The sequence below is a fragment of the Dryobates pubescens genome, chromosome 18 (assembly GCF_014839835.1).
Source record: "Dryobates pubescens isolate bDryPub1 chromosome 18, bDryPub1.pri, whole genome shotgun sequence".
Taxonomy (NCBI): Eukaryota; Metazoa; Chordata; class Aves; order Piciformes; family Picidae; genus Dryobates; species Dryobates pubescens.
In genome coordinates, this window is record NC_071629.1 from 10,874,399 (window position 1) to 10,890,731 (window position 16,333).

The window sequence follows — 16,333 nt, forward strand, 5'->3', positions numbered from 1 at the left end:
TCTACAGTGTTTTACACTGGATGAGGATTTGGTCCAGTATATCTTGAAATGCAGCCCTAAGAACTTTGGGACAATGAACATGAAGTAGATAGGAGCCTTTTCCTTGGCTTTGTCTGAGTCAGTTACACTGTGAAGTCTACTTTCAAACTTACTGAAAGTAACTACTGTATATATAACACAGAGCATCGTCATCGGAAGTAGGATGCTCTAGCAGCATCATGGGTTAGACAAGCTTCCCAAAAATAGATGTTCAGTGATAGCATGTTAGTGCTTGAGTGCTTAGTTATTGAGTGCTTATAAGGACACAACAGAACTCCAAACAGGATTCTAGCAGTTTATGTGTTCAAGAGCAGTTTCAAGATAAGCTTGAAACTGCATGTCAGGTCTATGGACTCCTCGGGACTCATGGGCTACTTCTGAAGAGTCTGCAAAAGGCAATTAAGAGTAATTCTATTGTCAGTCGACTTCAATTTGCTATATAAGGACCACTGCAGATGTATTGGAAAATACTTAAGACTCTTCAAATTGATATAAGGTGAGAGCTGCTCTTACAAAACCCTTCTGCAATTGTTTGGTGTTGGTTTTTTTTCCTTTTTTTCACTTCTTATGCTTTCTGTTGTGCTGAAGAGCAATCAAATAGCTTTACATTGTAATTATCAAGATCCACCACAATTGCTACAAGGTGTGACTTACAAAGCCAAGCAACTTTTAATTAGGAATGGAAATTTCATAAAGCATGAGAACACTCCTGTTAACATTGGCTGTATTGTTAATATCAGATCTTTTCAAAGAAGCCACTGGGTTTCAGAAGGATTTGCTTGTCTTCTGAGCACTGCAGATTATCAGAACCACATTGTGTTATTCATGTCAGTGTAAGTGTACAACTATAGTCATCTTCATCCTCTCAGTTAATCCTGCTGAAATCAATAAAACAAATCATGTTTGGTGAAATTCATCTCTCTGCACATGGACAAACCAAGTCCTTCACAGTACAACAAAACATGATTTAAAGACTTGTGTATTAGATCTAGTATACAGGGATCAAATTCTTCAGCCTTGTGGGTTAGACTACATGTTGCAATAGGATAGTGCTCTCTTCCTATGAATTTTCACTGTTGCCTTCTCAGATTCTGGGCTCTTCTGTAAATTCCCCATATTAACACTTTGCTAGCATCCTCTGGTGTTTAATTGCATTTGTGTTCTTGTTAGACCTTGAGACGTTATTGGAAATGCTTGGATGGTTAGGTAGGTCTCCATGTGAGAGGGGAAAAAAAAGTTTAAAGTACCAGAACTGCTCAATCTTAATGTGTTTGCTATACATACCTCTTTCTTCTAAGGAATGCTTTGTTTTCATGGAAGTTTCATAGGGAAACCCTTTCACATTCAAAGTGACATTTCCTGAGTAGTGGCAAAGAAAGGGAGAGACCAACGCTCCATGGACAACATATCTGCCAGGATGAAGGGAGATATATCTTAGAGTTCCTTTTCTCTATAACTTCCTTTCCATGTTAACTAATAGCTTATTTATATAATTGAATGAACTCTAGAAGTGAGTTGATTCCATACCCTAGTGCTGAAAAAGGTTCATTCCAGAAGCAAAACAGGATTTTTTAAATTAGCAGAGAAGTGAATGTCAGTTTTCTGCATAACTCCTAAAAATTTTTAACTACCAGACTGATGGCTTAGAAGAGGGCAGGAGTCTCTGTCTGATCAAGTGGAACAGAACAAATCTGAAATCCTTTAAATTTCAGTGAAAAAAATGTAAATTCTTTTTGCCTGAACATCCATTTCTAGTACTCTATGTGCTGTTTTCCAAAGACATTTCCATTAAAAGACACTAGTGCAGATCTGAACTGAGATGAGTTATGGAGATGTAGATGACACTGGAGGAAAATAGACTTTTGACTGGCAAAAGGTCATCTGACATGATTAATCACTACTCAGAGCTAAAAGAGATTGTCTTTAAGGAGAATGTACTTCAGTAATTATACACAGAAATTAAATATTCAGTCGTCAGATTTTGAACAGTTGAAGTGGTTATGAATTGGATAAAACTTCCAAGATTGCTTGAAAACTCTGTTCATAGGTATGAAAGAAAGAGAGAGGATTCACTTTATTAACAGTATACAGGGGATACCATCACTTTTTTTATTTGATTTACTGTTTCCTTAAGTAATAAATATAGATGAGCACAGCAGAAGTACAGGTTTAAATAAGAATTGTAGGGCTGTGTTATGCCAGCAGTGCCTAGTGCACAGTTAATCAGAAAACAGAAGGTAATATAAATTGTTTCTGACATTATGGGACTATAATAACACTACATTTCCACCAGCCATGTAGCTCTTAGAAGAATTAGAAGTATGTATCCTAAAGATACCACAAACCCAAGAAAAATGAAGACATTTGTACATGCTGACTGTTTCCACATTTGTAGCTTAGTTGGGTAATTGTAATAGATACAGGTTATTACTGAAACAGTCTGTGCTGAGTTCTGATAAAAGTTGCTGCATGGATTTGCTTCTGCTACCTGAAGCTGAATTAGGCTCCAGTAGTGGAGTAAAGTTTATATTTATCAACAGGTTTCCTATTTGACTACGTTCTATACAAACCTTCATCTTCCTTCCATGTACTGGAACATATTCCTACATGCTAGACCATAGGCTGCCATGGGTAAATCCTAGCTCTGATGATAGAAGTAATAAACTTACCATACATTTCTGTGGTTCCAGGATTCACCTGTTGACTGTCCTAAGAGAAAATGAATAACAAGCAAATCAGTGATTCAGGGTCTCCTAATGCTGACCAGTACAAAAACATTCAGAGAATGTTGAACATATTAGAAACTCTTGAAACACATAAGATCTGGTCTTTCTTGAGGCATCCAGGAGCTACTTTTTGCCATGAATACTGAATATTAATCCAAGTAACATTTTCTGAGTTGGTTTAGTGCACATACTCTACTAATTCACATAAAATTTGAAGCTTTAAAAAACAATTATTTTTGCCAAGAATATTGTGTAGGATACAGGTTTATAGATTAGCTATAAACTGCATACCAGAATAGTTCTGTTAAACTCTCTCTTGTCTGCTGCCTTTTAATTTCATTTTATGTCTCATTACATGGTAATGAAAGGTAAATAGGAGAGCTTCAACAGTTTGCTCTATTCCCACTCATAATATAACCAAATCTTAACTAGATGTCCTTTTGACCTATTTTTTCAACATGTGTGAAGCTGTAATGTCTGTATTAATTTTCCCTCCTTTGACACTGTGCTTTTCCCTTGACTCCTTCTATCTGTAGTTTCACCTTGTCCCTTGAATCCTTTTTCATTGTTGCTTCTGTCTCTCCCCACTACCACTCTGTTAACTGTCTGTTGTGGAATTAATCCATTTAGCTAATCAAAATTCAGACATTAACAGTTCAGTTACATGTCCTTTGTTTTTATGAAGAAGTAACCAGTTTAAAACAACAAAAAAAGGCAGTAAGACACAATTTGTAATACCTTTATTGGCAATTAAAACCTGGTTTGGTTGGTATTGGGAGAAGAAAAAGGCTTTCTAGAAACTTGCTGCCTGAGCTTCTCTTGTGCAATTAGAAATGGGAATGAAAAAAGTGATAAAGTCAGCTCAGTGCAACTAGAGTGAAGCTTGAACCACAAAGGTCCTAGTGTAGATTTTGCCATGACTTTATGCTAACACTATGAGTTTAGCCTAGTAACATCAGAAAGCTCAGTGAGAACGCTGTGTCCTAAATTCCATAGCATTTTTCTAATCCACTATTAGGCATTACAATGAGAACACTAATTATAAATCATTACCTCCTCCTGCTCAGGTAGATAGTACTCAGAATCCCCTAGTGTCCCAGAACACTATAAATCATCTAAATGTGAAACTCTGGTTGTCCTGAAAATCTTGGTTGCATTTAGTTAGAGAAGGTTTGGGAAGGCATCTGGTATGACCTCGGTTACCATGGAACTTAGTATCTCGAGTCACTGACCATCCCTAGCAAAGTACATAAACTATTTGCATGGCATTAACATCCCCGTTAAGACAACCAATTTCCTACCATTTTGTCCCAGGACACACTGGGCTTGCTGTAAGAAGGATAAACTGGGATGGGATGGGATGGGATCTCTTTGGGTTTCTCAAAAATCTGTATGGGGTGCATGCTGTTCCATTTGTATCTGCAAATAGCAGCAGCAGGACTTTGTGGAAAATGTTTCAGAAATGGTCTGGAGGTGGAGGAAAAATAAGTAGTTTGCAACAAGAAAGATATGGTTTTTACCTATAGGAATGGGCTTTTCACAACTATCTTGAATGTCTAAACTTCACGTATGTGTCTGTACTTTCAGATCTGCTATGCTTACCAAAGGATATTTGAGAGAAGAGTTCTCTACAACAAAGCTATTGCTCCTGATCTAAGTTTGGGTTTGAAACCTGCCTAGGTGACCCAGGCCAATTGCTTTCCTTGAATTTTAAGTTTCCACATTTGTAAGAAAATTCATAGGTAGTATTTGTTGAGTGTTTTGAGCTTGAGAAGTGCTATAAAAGATGGACTTTATGCCCCACCTGTCCATACAAATAACCATTTAAAAAGATAACATGACAACTCAGTCTAAATAAGAACATTACCAGCCACCCCACATCCTGATCTCTACACCTCTGAATTGGAATAGACTCCATCTCCTGGGCATGATTCTCGTAAAGAAACACACAATATGCAGCAACTAATGCATGCACACAGGAGCAAGCAGAAGTCACATATATGCTGCCATAACTATATGTTATGCTCTTGCATCATGAATATGACACCTGTGCCTTTGGCTTCCTTCAAGAGTAATGTTTTGAATCTCTGATGTTATTCATTAGCATATGTGCAGTAATCAGCCCTTGTCTTACAACTTGAGTACTGGTAGAAAGCTACGGCCAGTGGCACTGGTTGCTTATTTTGCAAATACACAGCCAACTGCTTTTGGAACTAGATCAAGTGAACACAGACTTAAAGAACACCAGAGCATGAGATTAAAAGGGAAAAAAAAGAAATCAGAGGAGGACGAAGGGGAAGTGACTAGCTGAAATCAGAGAAAGGAAACATTAAGTAAAGAACAATCTTCCCTGAGCCTATGAGATGGACTAGGTGACCTAGTATCTCTCTTGTGCCTCCTTTTTGCAAGTTTAGTGAGCCTCAAAGCAACAAAAAAGATAAAAGAGCTGCAGGATCCATATAGCAAGGTGTCAAGGAGACAGGTGCAAGATCAACCCCTCAGAGAAACAAGTTTCAAGCAGAAGCTCCCTATGGATGTGCAGGCCAGGAGCTTATCAGGATTGATGCTCTGCCAAGCTGTGGGCAGCAGAGAGGAACATGGGATGTCCAACACCTACCTGCCTGCTCCCCACAGCCACTGGGTAGGCCACGGTGCATGCTCTGTGCTGGGGCAACTGCTCTGACAGAGAGGATGTTCCCTTTTTTCCAGCACAAGGGATGAAAAAGGGAGACTTTGTTGGATTTCCTTCCTTTAGAGGAAGTTGGGAAGGACCTAATATTCCCTTGTGTGGGATAAACTTGTTTTTCTTCACTTCATGGTACTGTGGGCAGATGGATGAGGGAGCCACCCCCCTCAGGCGTTAGCACTGGGGCGTAGGGCAGGCAAACCTTCTGGGAAAGCACATTGTCCCTCAGCACCCCTGTGGCCTCTTCCACGCTCCCCCCAGCAGCCCCCGCTACCCCGCTAGTTCTCTCTCCCCTGGTGGGCCTTCTCCCCGCCCCCCCTGCAAGGGGCAGGCCCGGCGGCACCCGGCTGCCTGTGCCGCCTTTCGTTCCCTGGCCCTGTGGAGCCTGCACCGCCGCCCGCCGTTACTCTCCCTGGTCGGCCGCCGGCCGCGGACAGCGCCCCGGCCGCGGACAGCGCCCCGGCCGCAGACAGCACCCCGGCCGTGGACAGCGCCCCGGCCGCGGACAGCACCCCGGCCGCATCCCACTCTTGCCCCCCACTCTCCTCCCCCGGCTCGGCTCGGCTCCCCGCCCTTCCCCCGCCTTAGACCGGCGCACGCACAGCTCTCACACACGCACTCACACACACGCCGAGGCGATGCAGCTTTAAAGGGGCCAGCTGCAGCCCGGGGGCCGGCCCACGTGAGGCCGGTGAGCTCCCTCCGACCGCAGCCCCGAGCGCTGCCGCCGCGGCCGGGAGACGCCAGCGCTGGGGCTGAGCGGGCCGAGCCGAGTCAAGACGAGCCGAGCTACTGCCAGCTCGCCTCACGCCAAGTTTGATCGATAACCCCCCTCCTGGCCCGGGCGGAGCAACCTCGCCGGCTGCGCTACCCACCATCTTTGGGGGAAGTCCCTGCGCTGGGGGGGCTGCTGGAGACGGGGGGAGAAAGGCAACCTCGCAGCCAATGAGCCTTCCCAGGCTGGGGTGAAGGCAAGAGGAGAGGGATTTAGAGAAGGAAGAGAAAAAGAAAAAAGGAAAAAACAAAAAAGGGAAAAAAAAAAAAAGGAAGAAAGGAGGGGGACCATCCTCCTCACTACCTCCGCCAGCATCGCCACCACCATTGACAGTACTCCGAGTCTCCAGTTGCGCCCATGCCTGTGCCGCCAGTTTCGTTTTAGGGGCTGAACCGCAGGAGCTGAAGAAAATGGGGCAGAGCGTGCCCCGGACCCTCCTGCTGCTGCTGGCGGGGCTGCTGGGGGAGGCTCTGGCGGGGTTCCCCAACACCATCAGTATAGGTAAGCGCCCGCCGCGGCAGCGCGACTCGTTCCTTCCCCCGCCAGCCGAGGGGAAGTTGTGCGGAGGGGGAGCGCAGGGCGGCGGGGGGAGAGCCCGGGCAGCCCCGGCAGCTCTCGGGGACTGCCCCGCTCCAGCTCCTTCTCACTGTTGTGAGGAAGAGGCGGGAGCGGTGCCCGGGTACCGCTGGCGGGCGACAGGGAGCGGAGCCCGGCTGCTGCGCCGTCCGTTCTCCTCAGAGGCAGCAGAAGGATTAGGGTCCGTGCTCATGCGGAATCGTACCCTGAAGCAGCGCATCCTATGTAGCAAATAATGTGAGAGTGTAACGACGTGAATCTGTACCGACGTGCCCTGAACCTGGGGCCGAATGTGCCGTGATGCTGAGGGCACGCCAGGGAAACTTGGTTTTTTTGCTGCCTCTCCCTTGGAGCAGCCCTCAGCGGTGCCCGTCGTCTGCCAGCCCGTTGAGAACCGCACGTTTGCCATGCCGCACGCCAGCCCTGTCCTTAGCACATAACTCTACACAGGCAGTATTTGGGTAGTCTGGACATCAGTTAGGAGCCACAGATCCCCAAGTTAGATTTTTGAATCTGGGCATCCGTGTATAAGTGGCCTGGTTTTCAAGGGGCACCTGCAGCTCCCAGTGAGTCCCGGTCGCTCAGGGGATACCTGGGTATGGTATGTGGCTTTAAAAGCTTAACTTTGGACGTGGATTGTGTGCTCTCGTGTACATGCTTTGTCAGAATTATGTGCTTAGGCTCAGCCTGCTCCTGTTCATTCTTTCCAGTGATGTGCAGTATGCAGATGTAACTTACTGCCACTGTTTCTCCTCAAAAGCATTCTGAAATACCTTTTCTTTTTTTCCTTTTTCTTTTTTTTTCCCCCCAGGTGGACTTTTCATGAGGAACACTGTTCAGGAGCACAGTGCATTTCGGTTTGCTGTGCAGTTATACAACACAAACCAAAATACCACAGAAAAGCCCTTCCATTTGAACTATCATGTAGATCACTTGGACTCTTCCAACAGTTTTTCAGTGACAAATGCTTGTAAGTAGATACGTGGTTTTTTACAAAAACATTTGTTACCTTGTAGTCAATTTCTCCCTGGTAACCTGGAGTTCTTGCTTATAGAGTACAGTGCAACAAATGTGTGTACTGACTTGAGATTTAGTAGATTTTGCAACATTATGTGGCTGAAGAGTACCTTAGGGAAAGTTTTCTTTCCACTTCTTTTCACCCCTTTTGTTTTGTTTTCCAGAAAAACAAACATTTATATAGCAGTGCTGGGTAGCTCTGATCAGTGAATTGCTGCTGAAGTAGCATTCCTGTTCTGTTGAAGCTACAACCTAGCCGTGTTAAACAACATCATTTCCAATAATAAAGAGAGAGCTGTTTACAAGTGACCTTGAGGGGACGAAGCTAGAGGGTCTTACTTGCCTCCTCTGTGGTGGTTTTCTTACAGTGAAAGTCCTGTTAGAAGCTGAGGAGACTATAAACTGACACATACCATTAGAGCTGAGGGGACAGAAAATGGAATCAGAATGCTTAGTGTTATGGAAATAGCTCTGCACAAGCAGTGCAAATGTACAATTTGAGTCTTTATTAACAAAAGAAGCAAAATAGAAGTTTGAGTAGTGTTAATGTGGTGTTAAAACACAAAATCTCTTTCTGAAAGACTAGAGTGTGTGCTGCATTTAAAAAAGCATTCATTTACCGAAAGTAGTTCATGAATATTTGTTTTACTGATGCATCCAAGTTCAGTTTTATACAGTTCTTACTGCAAACCTTTGCAAATGACTGGAGTTTTCTTGCAAGGCAGTTGCATGAACTTTGCAGTACACAGAAATGTCTGTACATGATCTATATAGGACCTCCGAAGGCAGCGTACTAACTTTGCATTATGAATAGGATACGTGTTCACATGTAGTATAAAATGTTCAAAGAGGAAACGTTGTACTAAAATAACAAGGTATTGAGGTTCAGAAAACAAGCATCCCTTACTTTAAAATGATTTCATGGTTTGAGTATCTTACTTTATTTCTTTGTTTATTGGAGATAGGATAGTTCTTCTGTTGCTGTCCCAAGCTGTGTAGTTGGAAGCCTGGACAAATAGATGGTCTATTCTTCCGGGATTTCACCTCTGTTCTGAGAAGTTGATGGTTAGAAAGTATACAACAAGGAAATAGTTGGGCAAATTTTGGATTGATATTCTAACATATCCCCCATGTGACTGCTTCTTGCTAGTGCAGCATTACACTTTTTAAAGGGCTTTGAATTAGGACCTTTAAAACTTTTGCACGGGTGGGTTATTATATAATAACCCGTAAAAATATTTGGAACAGTGGGGGAAAAAAGGTAAATAAAAACATCTGTATTTTACATCTTATTTTACTACTCCTATCCAGCCTCCACAGCTCTTACAGCAAGTATCAGACTATTAATCCTTAATCAGTGTAATCCCTTCAAGAGGCTGTATCTCAAACATGCTTTCCTAAATATCAATTATACGGATTTAAACTAAATGCACAAAACTGCATGAGTGATTCATTATTAATTATTTTTTTAAAGTTCTACCAGCACTTCTTTACAGGTCCCTTTAAGACAAGTGGAACACATTCAGAGGTAGTCAATGTATTATTTAGTCAGTTTGCTTCTCATCTTCTGACATGATCTTTGTCATTGCTTAGTGAAAGCTATGGGGATTTGAGTAAGGTGAAATGGTTTTCTGTAGTATAGGACTCCACGTTCCAACACACACATCACCAGTGTAGCAAAATTAGGAAAACTTAGGTCTCTGGAGAAACTGTGGACCAGGGAATACCAACCTACAGTAACCTATTAAAAATAGAAGGTGTGGAAAAAAAAGAAACAGAGGAAAGAAAATGAAAAGGTGACCTTGTCCATAGCTATGTCAATAATCTGGTAATACTGTTGGTAGGAAAAGAATGCAGTGGGTCCAAGTCACCAGTCATGTACGTCTCAGTAGCTCAAAGTTTAAAAAAGAGGGGGAAAAAAAAGATAATTTTGGATCTGGAAGGAATTATCTTTGAAAGTCAGAATTCTCATATCTATCAATGCATTAGGATGAACTAATAGCTCCTCACACTGCCTGGCTGACACCTAAAACATTCTGGCCTAAGTACCCTTAATCACATCCTCACTTCCCAGTGGAGTGGCAGATAATTTCAGGGTGCTATTGTATCCATGAAGCAGTTCTTTCCACAACATTTTTACTTCTCTTAGAGATAAGCATAAATTGTCTCCGGTGCTGTCACACAGCCGTTTGATCAATATTTGCAATTGGCAGGGATCCACAGGAGAGAAACCTGCAGTGATTCTGACTGCCTTCACTGGAAAGAGAGACTGTGAATGACTGGTGGGATAGGTAAAGGACCTGAAGGGAAGTCAGAGAAAGTAGCCTGTTTAGCTTGAGCCTAGTGCCTCTACTAGTCACTATCCATAAAATAATACTTCTTGTTCTCCTTTACTTTGATTTAGTCAGTAGTAAGTGTTCATGTGTGTGGGAATTGAGGGGGGCTTTGCTCAGGAAAGGCTTGTGTTCTTTATACACAGCTGCACATCCCACTTGGTGCAATCTGGTGCATTCCAGAGGCGGGGGGGGAAATCTCTTCTGAAGTATTCTCATGAGCCAGATATAAAAAGCCCACCTCGCTAGGGCTGATTTGGCAATATCCCAACATGGGAACAAACTTGCTTAGAAGGAAAAGAAAATTCCTGCCCTAAGCCCCTCCTTCTCATTCCTTTTTCAGTTAAGTGATGCATAATCTGATTTATATACATGTATTCCCTGCTTCACTGTTAGCACCGAGCCCCTCTCTGTATATTTAATGCACATGCATGCATACAGTATTCACCCACTCCATGTTTATCACCCTGCTTATTTATTTAGCTGTATGACATCTTAACAGAGTGCGAATGCAAACACAGATGAAAATTGAATTGAAGTTTATCAGTTGGTTCGGGGGGGGGGGGTGGGGGGGTGGATTTATTGCATCTTTCAAAATAGGCTTTTTTTTTGGCCATCATTAAATAAAAAAAAATGAGGAAAGTTAACTTGACCTGTGAATAAATAAAATCAAGTAAAATGTGGATATTTTCTTCAGAAATGCTCTTGTAGGGAGTGAGCTGGCTTTCTTTCCAGAGTAATATGAAAATAATAACTGTGATGTACAAATTCATCACAGAAGCATCTTTCCTGCTTTTCTTATAACCTCTGATGAAGGATGTCAGTATTAATGTTGAATTATGCGTACGGTTCTGTAGATCGTATTCCCTGGAAATAACCCGCGTATGTCTTTCTGCTCTGCACTTGTAGTGCACTATACTAACACTGCTCTAGCCTCTGCAGTGTCAGCTCATTAGCACACAGATCTCATATTCCCTCTCTGCACTGTCATTGCAAAAAATTGCTGTTGTACACCTTTACAGCCAACAAATGGGCACTCGGGTTAGGTACCATTTTCAAGAAATATTTGGAAAAGTAAACTCCACCTTACACATTGTCCTGGTGGAATTTCTCAAAAGAAAGCATTAGTTTTCATTAAAATCTGTTGATCATGTAATGATAGTGGTGGGATGTGTATGGGTGAAAAGGGGCTGTGATTGCAGAACCTAATTAATCTACAGGCTGATTCTCTCTTTCAGCTAAACCTAACCCATCAGCTGCAAATTCTTGGCCCATTAATTTTGCTGAGTTATTTCTCATGTATCTTCTGAACCCAGGAGGCCTTCTGTATTTTACCAAATGTTGATGCAGAGTGTTTTTTCTACAGGCACTCTTTCTTTAAGAGGGAAGCTAGAATGACAGGCTTACCTTAAGTTGCTAGAATAATGTAAGTGATTGGATGGAGGCTTTCTTAAAGGAGTCTGATTTCAGACTTTCTTAGAAAATATTTAAACATTACTTTAGCATCCATGCAGTCCTTGTGTTTGAAATTCAGCTTGGGAGATTTTAAGGGGGAAAAAAAGGTGCCTGTTTCTTCTTGTGGGAACATTACAGCAAATGATACCACAGGGCTACTAGCAGACAATTTTTCCAGTTCAGCTGTATTCCCCCCTTTCCCAAGGCATAGGTGCATACAGATAGATGCTCAGATGTATAGCCACTTGCACATGTGCACACATGCACACGCACACACTTTTTCCTTAGGTGCTGCTCAGCATTTCTTTCTGCCAGTGGGCAGATAATTTGCTTCCCTTGCATCTGTGTACTCTTTGGCCAGCTGGCACAGGACGCTGATGCTGAAAGCGGTCAGCTCCCTTCTGCCAAAATCATAAGCATGTCTTGCTGCAAGTCTTGCCAAGCTTGGGCTGTGTGCTGGTGGTTTTGCGTGAGTAGAGACCACAGGGTAGATGCCTCATTCTCCTGATAAGGAGTGCATTGTGGTTTCTCCCAGCATTCTGTAGTAAAACACCTGGAAATGTGCTTTATACGTAGCTCTATTCATTACAGATCCCTGAAAATGCTCAAATATTCTATGTTACTGCTGTGTGACAAAAAAAAAACCCATCTCTCTTTAGTTTAGGGGTCAAAACTTGTGCAATATTGGGCTATGTCAAAAGGTGAAGAGTGTGTCCCAACTAAAGTTTGTTTCCACGTCATGAGAGAGCAGATGATGTGGCATTAAGCTGGATGTGATCTCGATGTTAGCAGAAGGAACCTACTGCTTTCAAGTATGTTGTCTTATTTCTTGAATTAATTTTAAAATAAGTTGACTCTCTCTCCTCCTCCTCTTTTGCATACATAGCATTGACAGACCATTTAGGTGTTGGGATTCCATTTCACTTGCACTGTGCAGAGGGGGGGGTGGAAATACATGAATGGATGTTTTTTTGAGAAACCGAATTCATTTACCAAATGAATGAAGAGCAAAGTGTGATGAGGAGCACCCTTTTGCTTGTTCAGTTTTGGAAAGATTTTGTGCAGATGCAGAGATTAAATTTTTCTCCTTTTCCTACGTAGTGCTGGGCCTGGAGGACCCATGAGACTGTTGGCATGGGTTGCAGAGCTTCTGATTAACTAGACATTCCAATAAAATGCGTAACAGCTGTAGTTTATCTCTGGGAGGAAATGGAGATGCTATGATAGGAAACAAGCATGTGACAGTAGCTTTTAACAACCACAAAAACCCACAGTTTTGTTGAAGGCTGACTCGGGAGCTTGTCCAAGAGTCACAGAAAACAGTGGGTTTCTTTCCTCTGGGTTCACTGTGTTCAGTGTCTGGGAGGTGGGAGGCCATCCTACTGCAAGTGTAGGACTGTTATGTAAGAAGGTGTGAAATGAAGGAGCTGATGTATCTTTAATGATCTTTTATTGTCACAATCCAGTGATTTAACATTTTTCCATTTAAAGTACATATTTTGTCATTACCAATTTTGGAGTGCTAATTTTGCTTTAGTTAAGGCGTCCTTAAAATGTTTTAGAATATGTTATTTTTAAAGCAGGAACAATTTGATTTCATAGTTGAGTTTAAAACCCAGCCAAACCACATAATTGAAAAGTTGTGTTCATCTGTTGTGAGAAAGATGAACATATGAATTCTTACTTGGTATTTAAGTTACAGCCTAAGGTGGGCGCTTTCTATGCTGTTGTGTAGACCTCTGGAAAGCCATGGCTCCCTTTCTAAGAGAGCTTATAAGGCAGCCTGAAACCTCTATACTTATCGCTGTGAGTTTCTCTGTACAAAGGTTTGTATTTCTATTGAAATTATGTGGCAGTCTCAAAGTAGAAATGTAAAGATTATTGATCTAGATCAAACCAGTTTCTGTCAAACTATGATGATCACTGCAGTGAAGCAGTTTCCAGATTTCACCCATGGTGATTCTTTTTCTTCTAAATGTGTGTCTTATGTTTTTTGGCAGAGGCACGCTTCCTCCCTTATATCACTTGCCTTACATTAATGTTGATCTTCATAATATCAGATGCCCTAGAAACCTCAAACTTGAAATTATCCTGAAGTTTTTCATATGCAGTCATCTGATGAAGATGCCAAGATAGACACTCATGTTGAGCTTTTTGTAGTCATTGCAGTGTGGACACTAGTAACTACCACACAACTTCACAGTACGTTCTGTGGTCTGACTATATATGTCTGACTTCTGTAGCATAGTAAATGTGGTGTTATTTATCAATGCACAGCTATATGTGAAACATTCAAAGGCAGTGCATGTCATTTTAGTTGATCTCACCAAGATGTAATTATTTGGGGTAAAAGAATTGTATATAGACAGAGCGAGAGAGGAATTACTTATGTCAATGAATGCACCTAGCAGTTGTTCCTTGTGATGTCTGAGGCACTAGATCAGTTTTATCACATCAATCACTTCTGAAATAGTGAGTGGCAACATGTACCCCTCATACACATTGCACAGGAAGTACAGAAGCTCTTATGCATGAGGATCAACTTGCAGGGACACTGCACTGTGCATAACTTGCCCAGGCACTTGTGAAAAGGGTGAATTGCTCTCCTAGAATTGGATAATAGCCCTGGTGAGCACTCTTCTGCTGTAATGGAGTGACCTATCTGGTCACTTGTATGTCATTATTTTGCTAGACCATTTAGATATTTCAGATATGCTGAAGGTTTTTCCTTTGGGTTTTTTTGTTGTATTGGTTTTGTTGTTTGTTTTCCCCAAACACAACTTGTTCGCTTTCAGACCACTTGTAAGTTATGTGATTGTATTGGGATGCCTGATCCTGCCCTTGTGTTGGGTTTGTTGGAGTTTCTTCAAATGTGATATTTGAAATTCTGATCAAGGATTTTTTTTTTATGCAGGGCTGTGTGGTGACTTCACTGTCTTGAGTCCTTTTTAATACAAAACTGTCTTTAAAATGATAGGCAGGTATCTGGGAAAGGTATATCCACTCTCTGGTGGTGTATAGTTCATGCATACTTACTTCACTCCATGTATAATTCATTGTTTTCACACCACTTCCTCTTGGACTGATGTGTGCGATGATGCTCTCTGATTCCACCATTAGTTTTGTCATGTACAAGCATCAAGTAATTGGGCCTAGTCCATGTAGTAAAGGGACTGAACTTGGAAAATTGTGGGATCTCCTGATGGCTCTCGATGTGATTTGGATTAAGGCTGTGTACTTTTGGTAGCATAGTTTGGCTGTCTCTTATACAAGAGTAATAAAATTCACCTGTATCAGACAGGTATTACAGGGCTGTTTACAGTAAAAAAACTTGGAGAGCTTTGGCGGACAGTGCCCTTTTCATTTTATTGATCACTTCTCCCATTTCCCTTCCTGAAACTTCAGAACCAAAAAACAATCCAGCCTACTCTTCATGCTTTTGAAAAATAAATTGAAATTAGTTCTTAGTAATTTGCTGTCCTGGCCAGAAGAAGAGGTACGTTCCCACTGACGGACCTAGGAGAACATGTGTCGCAGCTGTACAACAAGGCAATCTATCACTTGACAAAGGAGAAGTTTTCAGCTCTTTACCTGAAATAAGCAAAACTGTTGGAAAGAAATCAAGTTTACTGTTGGAAAGTTCTTTCTCTCCTACACACCTTGGATCTTTATTAGAAGTATGGTACATACTTCTACACCACAGCATGTGCCCAATTCTTGATTACCTGAATCACACTGCTTATTTGAGTGGTGGAGAAAGAACCATCTTTGCTAGAAGCAGTGTTGCCCGTTGATTCCTCTCAGTGAGGTCTATAAAGCATGCTGTAATCAATATCTCACAGCTGCCATCTTTTCCAAGAGATAACATGGCAGTGCATTTCAGGGGTTGGTGCACATGCAGTGAACATGGATCAGGTCTTGTGAAACACAGGGTTACCGCATCATGAGACACGTCTTGATCAGTCTTTGTACCCTGCTGTGTATACTAAATTCCTTAAAACTTCTTGAAGGTTGTCATTGTTTGTATTTTTCTTCTGATGGGGAGGTGAAGGGGAAAAGGTGGCTTGGAGAGAAATGGTAAGTTTATTTCAGATGATGAACTTTCCATAGCCTCTCTACAGGAGAACATGGTAAGACATCAGGTTTTGCCAGTTACAGGGGTTTTGTCTTAGGCTTTACCACTTGTGTCACCAAGTTTGGATTCTAATGAAGTCTGATGATCAGAAAACTCAGGTTCCCGGGAGTTAGATGAGAGCTAATTAGTGTCCATTGATTTGCAAAGGACTGACCCGGGGTCTAACCCTGCATTGGATTGAAATTGTTAGGAGGATTATAAATTGTCTAGCACATTTAATGTACTCAACCATCTTTCACCAGAGAAAGTGTGCAGTAGTCAGGTAGCATGTCTAGAATCGCTTCACTACCATTGTGGAGTATGTCAAAAGGAGTTGGACCTAAAGAATTGCTGAATGAGAGCTGCTAACCTACTTGGAATTTCCTTTTTAAAATGTTGCTTTTTGTGCCTATTTACTTATAACTTCTTGATGAATATAAAATAATGAGAAACTATGTACATGGTCATCCTATGCCAACTAATCCAATTTCGTTCCTATTTCAGCCATGTCAGCAGAGTGATTCCCATGACTAATGCTAGTTTTCATATATTTAATGCCTTGGCCAGCTCAGACTGAGTATTTCTATAGAACCATTATCCCATTTCTGTGCT

The 16,333-nt window shown here is 42.0% G+C and overlaps 1 protein-coding gene across 6 annotated transcripts in view; it reads left to right on the top strand.

Annotated features, from left to right (window-relative positions):
- Positions 1 to 6,473: 6,473 nt before the first annotated feature.
- GRIA3 (glutamate ionotropic receptor AMPA type subunit 3) overlaps positions 6,474 to 16,333 on the top strand; it is a 151,709-nt gene continuing 141,849 nt past the window's right edge. For 4 of the 6 annotated variants that reach the window (XR_008462689.1, XM_054169487.1, XM_054169488.1 and 1 more), the window contains exons 1-2: positions 6,513 to 6,727; positions 7,614 to 7,772. Coding sequence is in view for 5 of the 6 variants with exons in the window: in XM_054169487.1 (XP_054025462.1) it covers positions 6,637 to 6,727; positions 7,614 to 7,772 (250 nt within the window). In the remaining variant the exon portion in view is untranslated. Of the gene's footprint in view, positions 6,728 to 7,613; positions 7,773 to 16,333 lie in introns of all 6 variants that reach the window. The other 2 variants (XM_054169490.1, XM_054169491.1) reach the window with 1 other exon arrangement.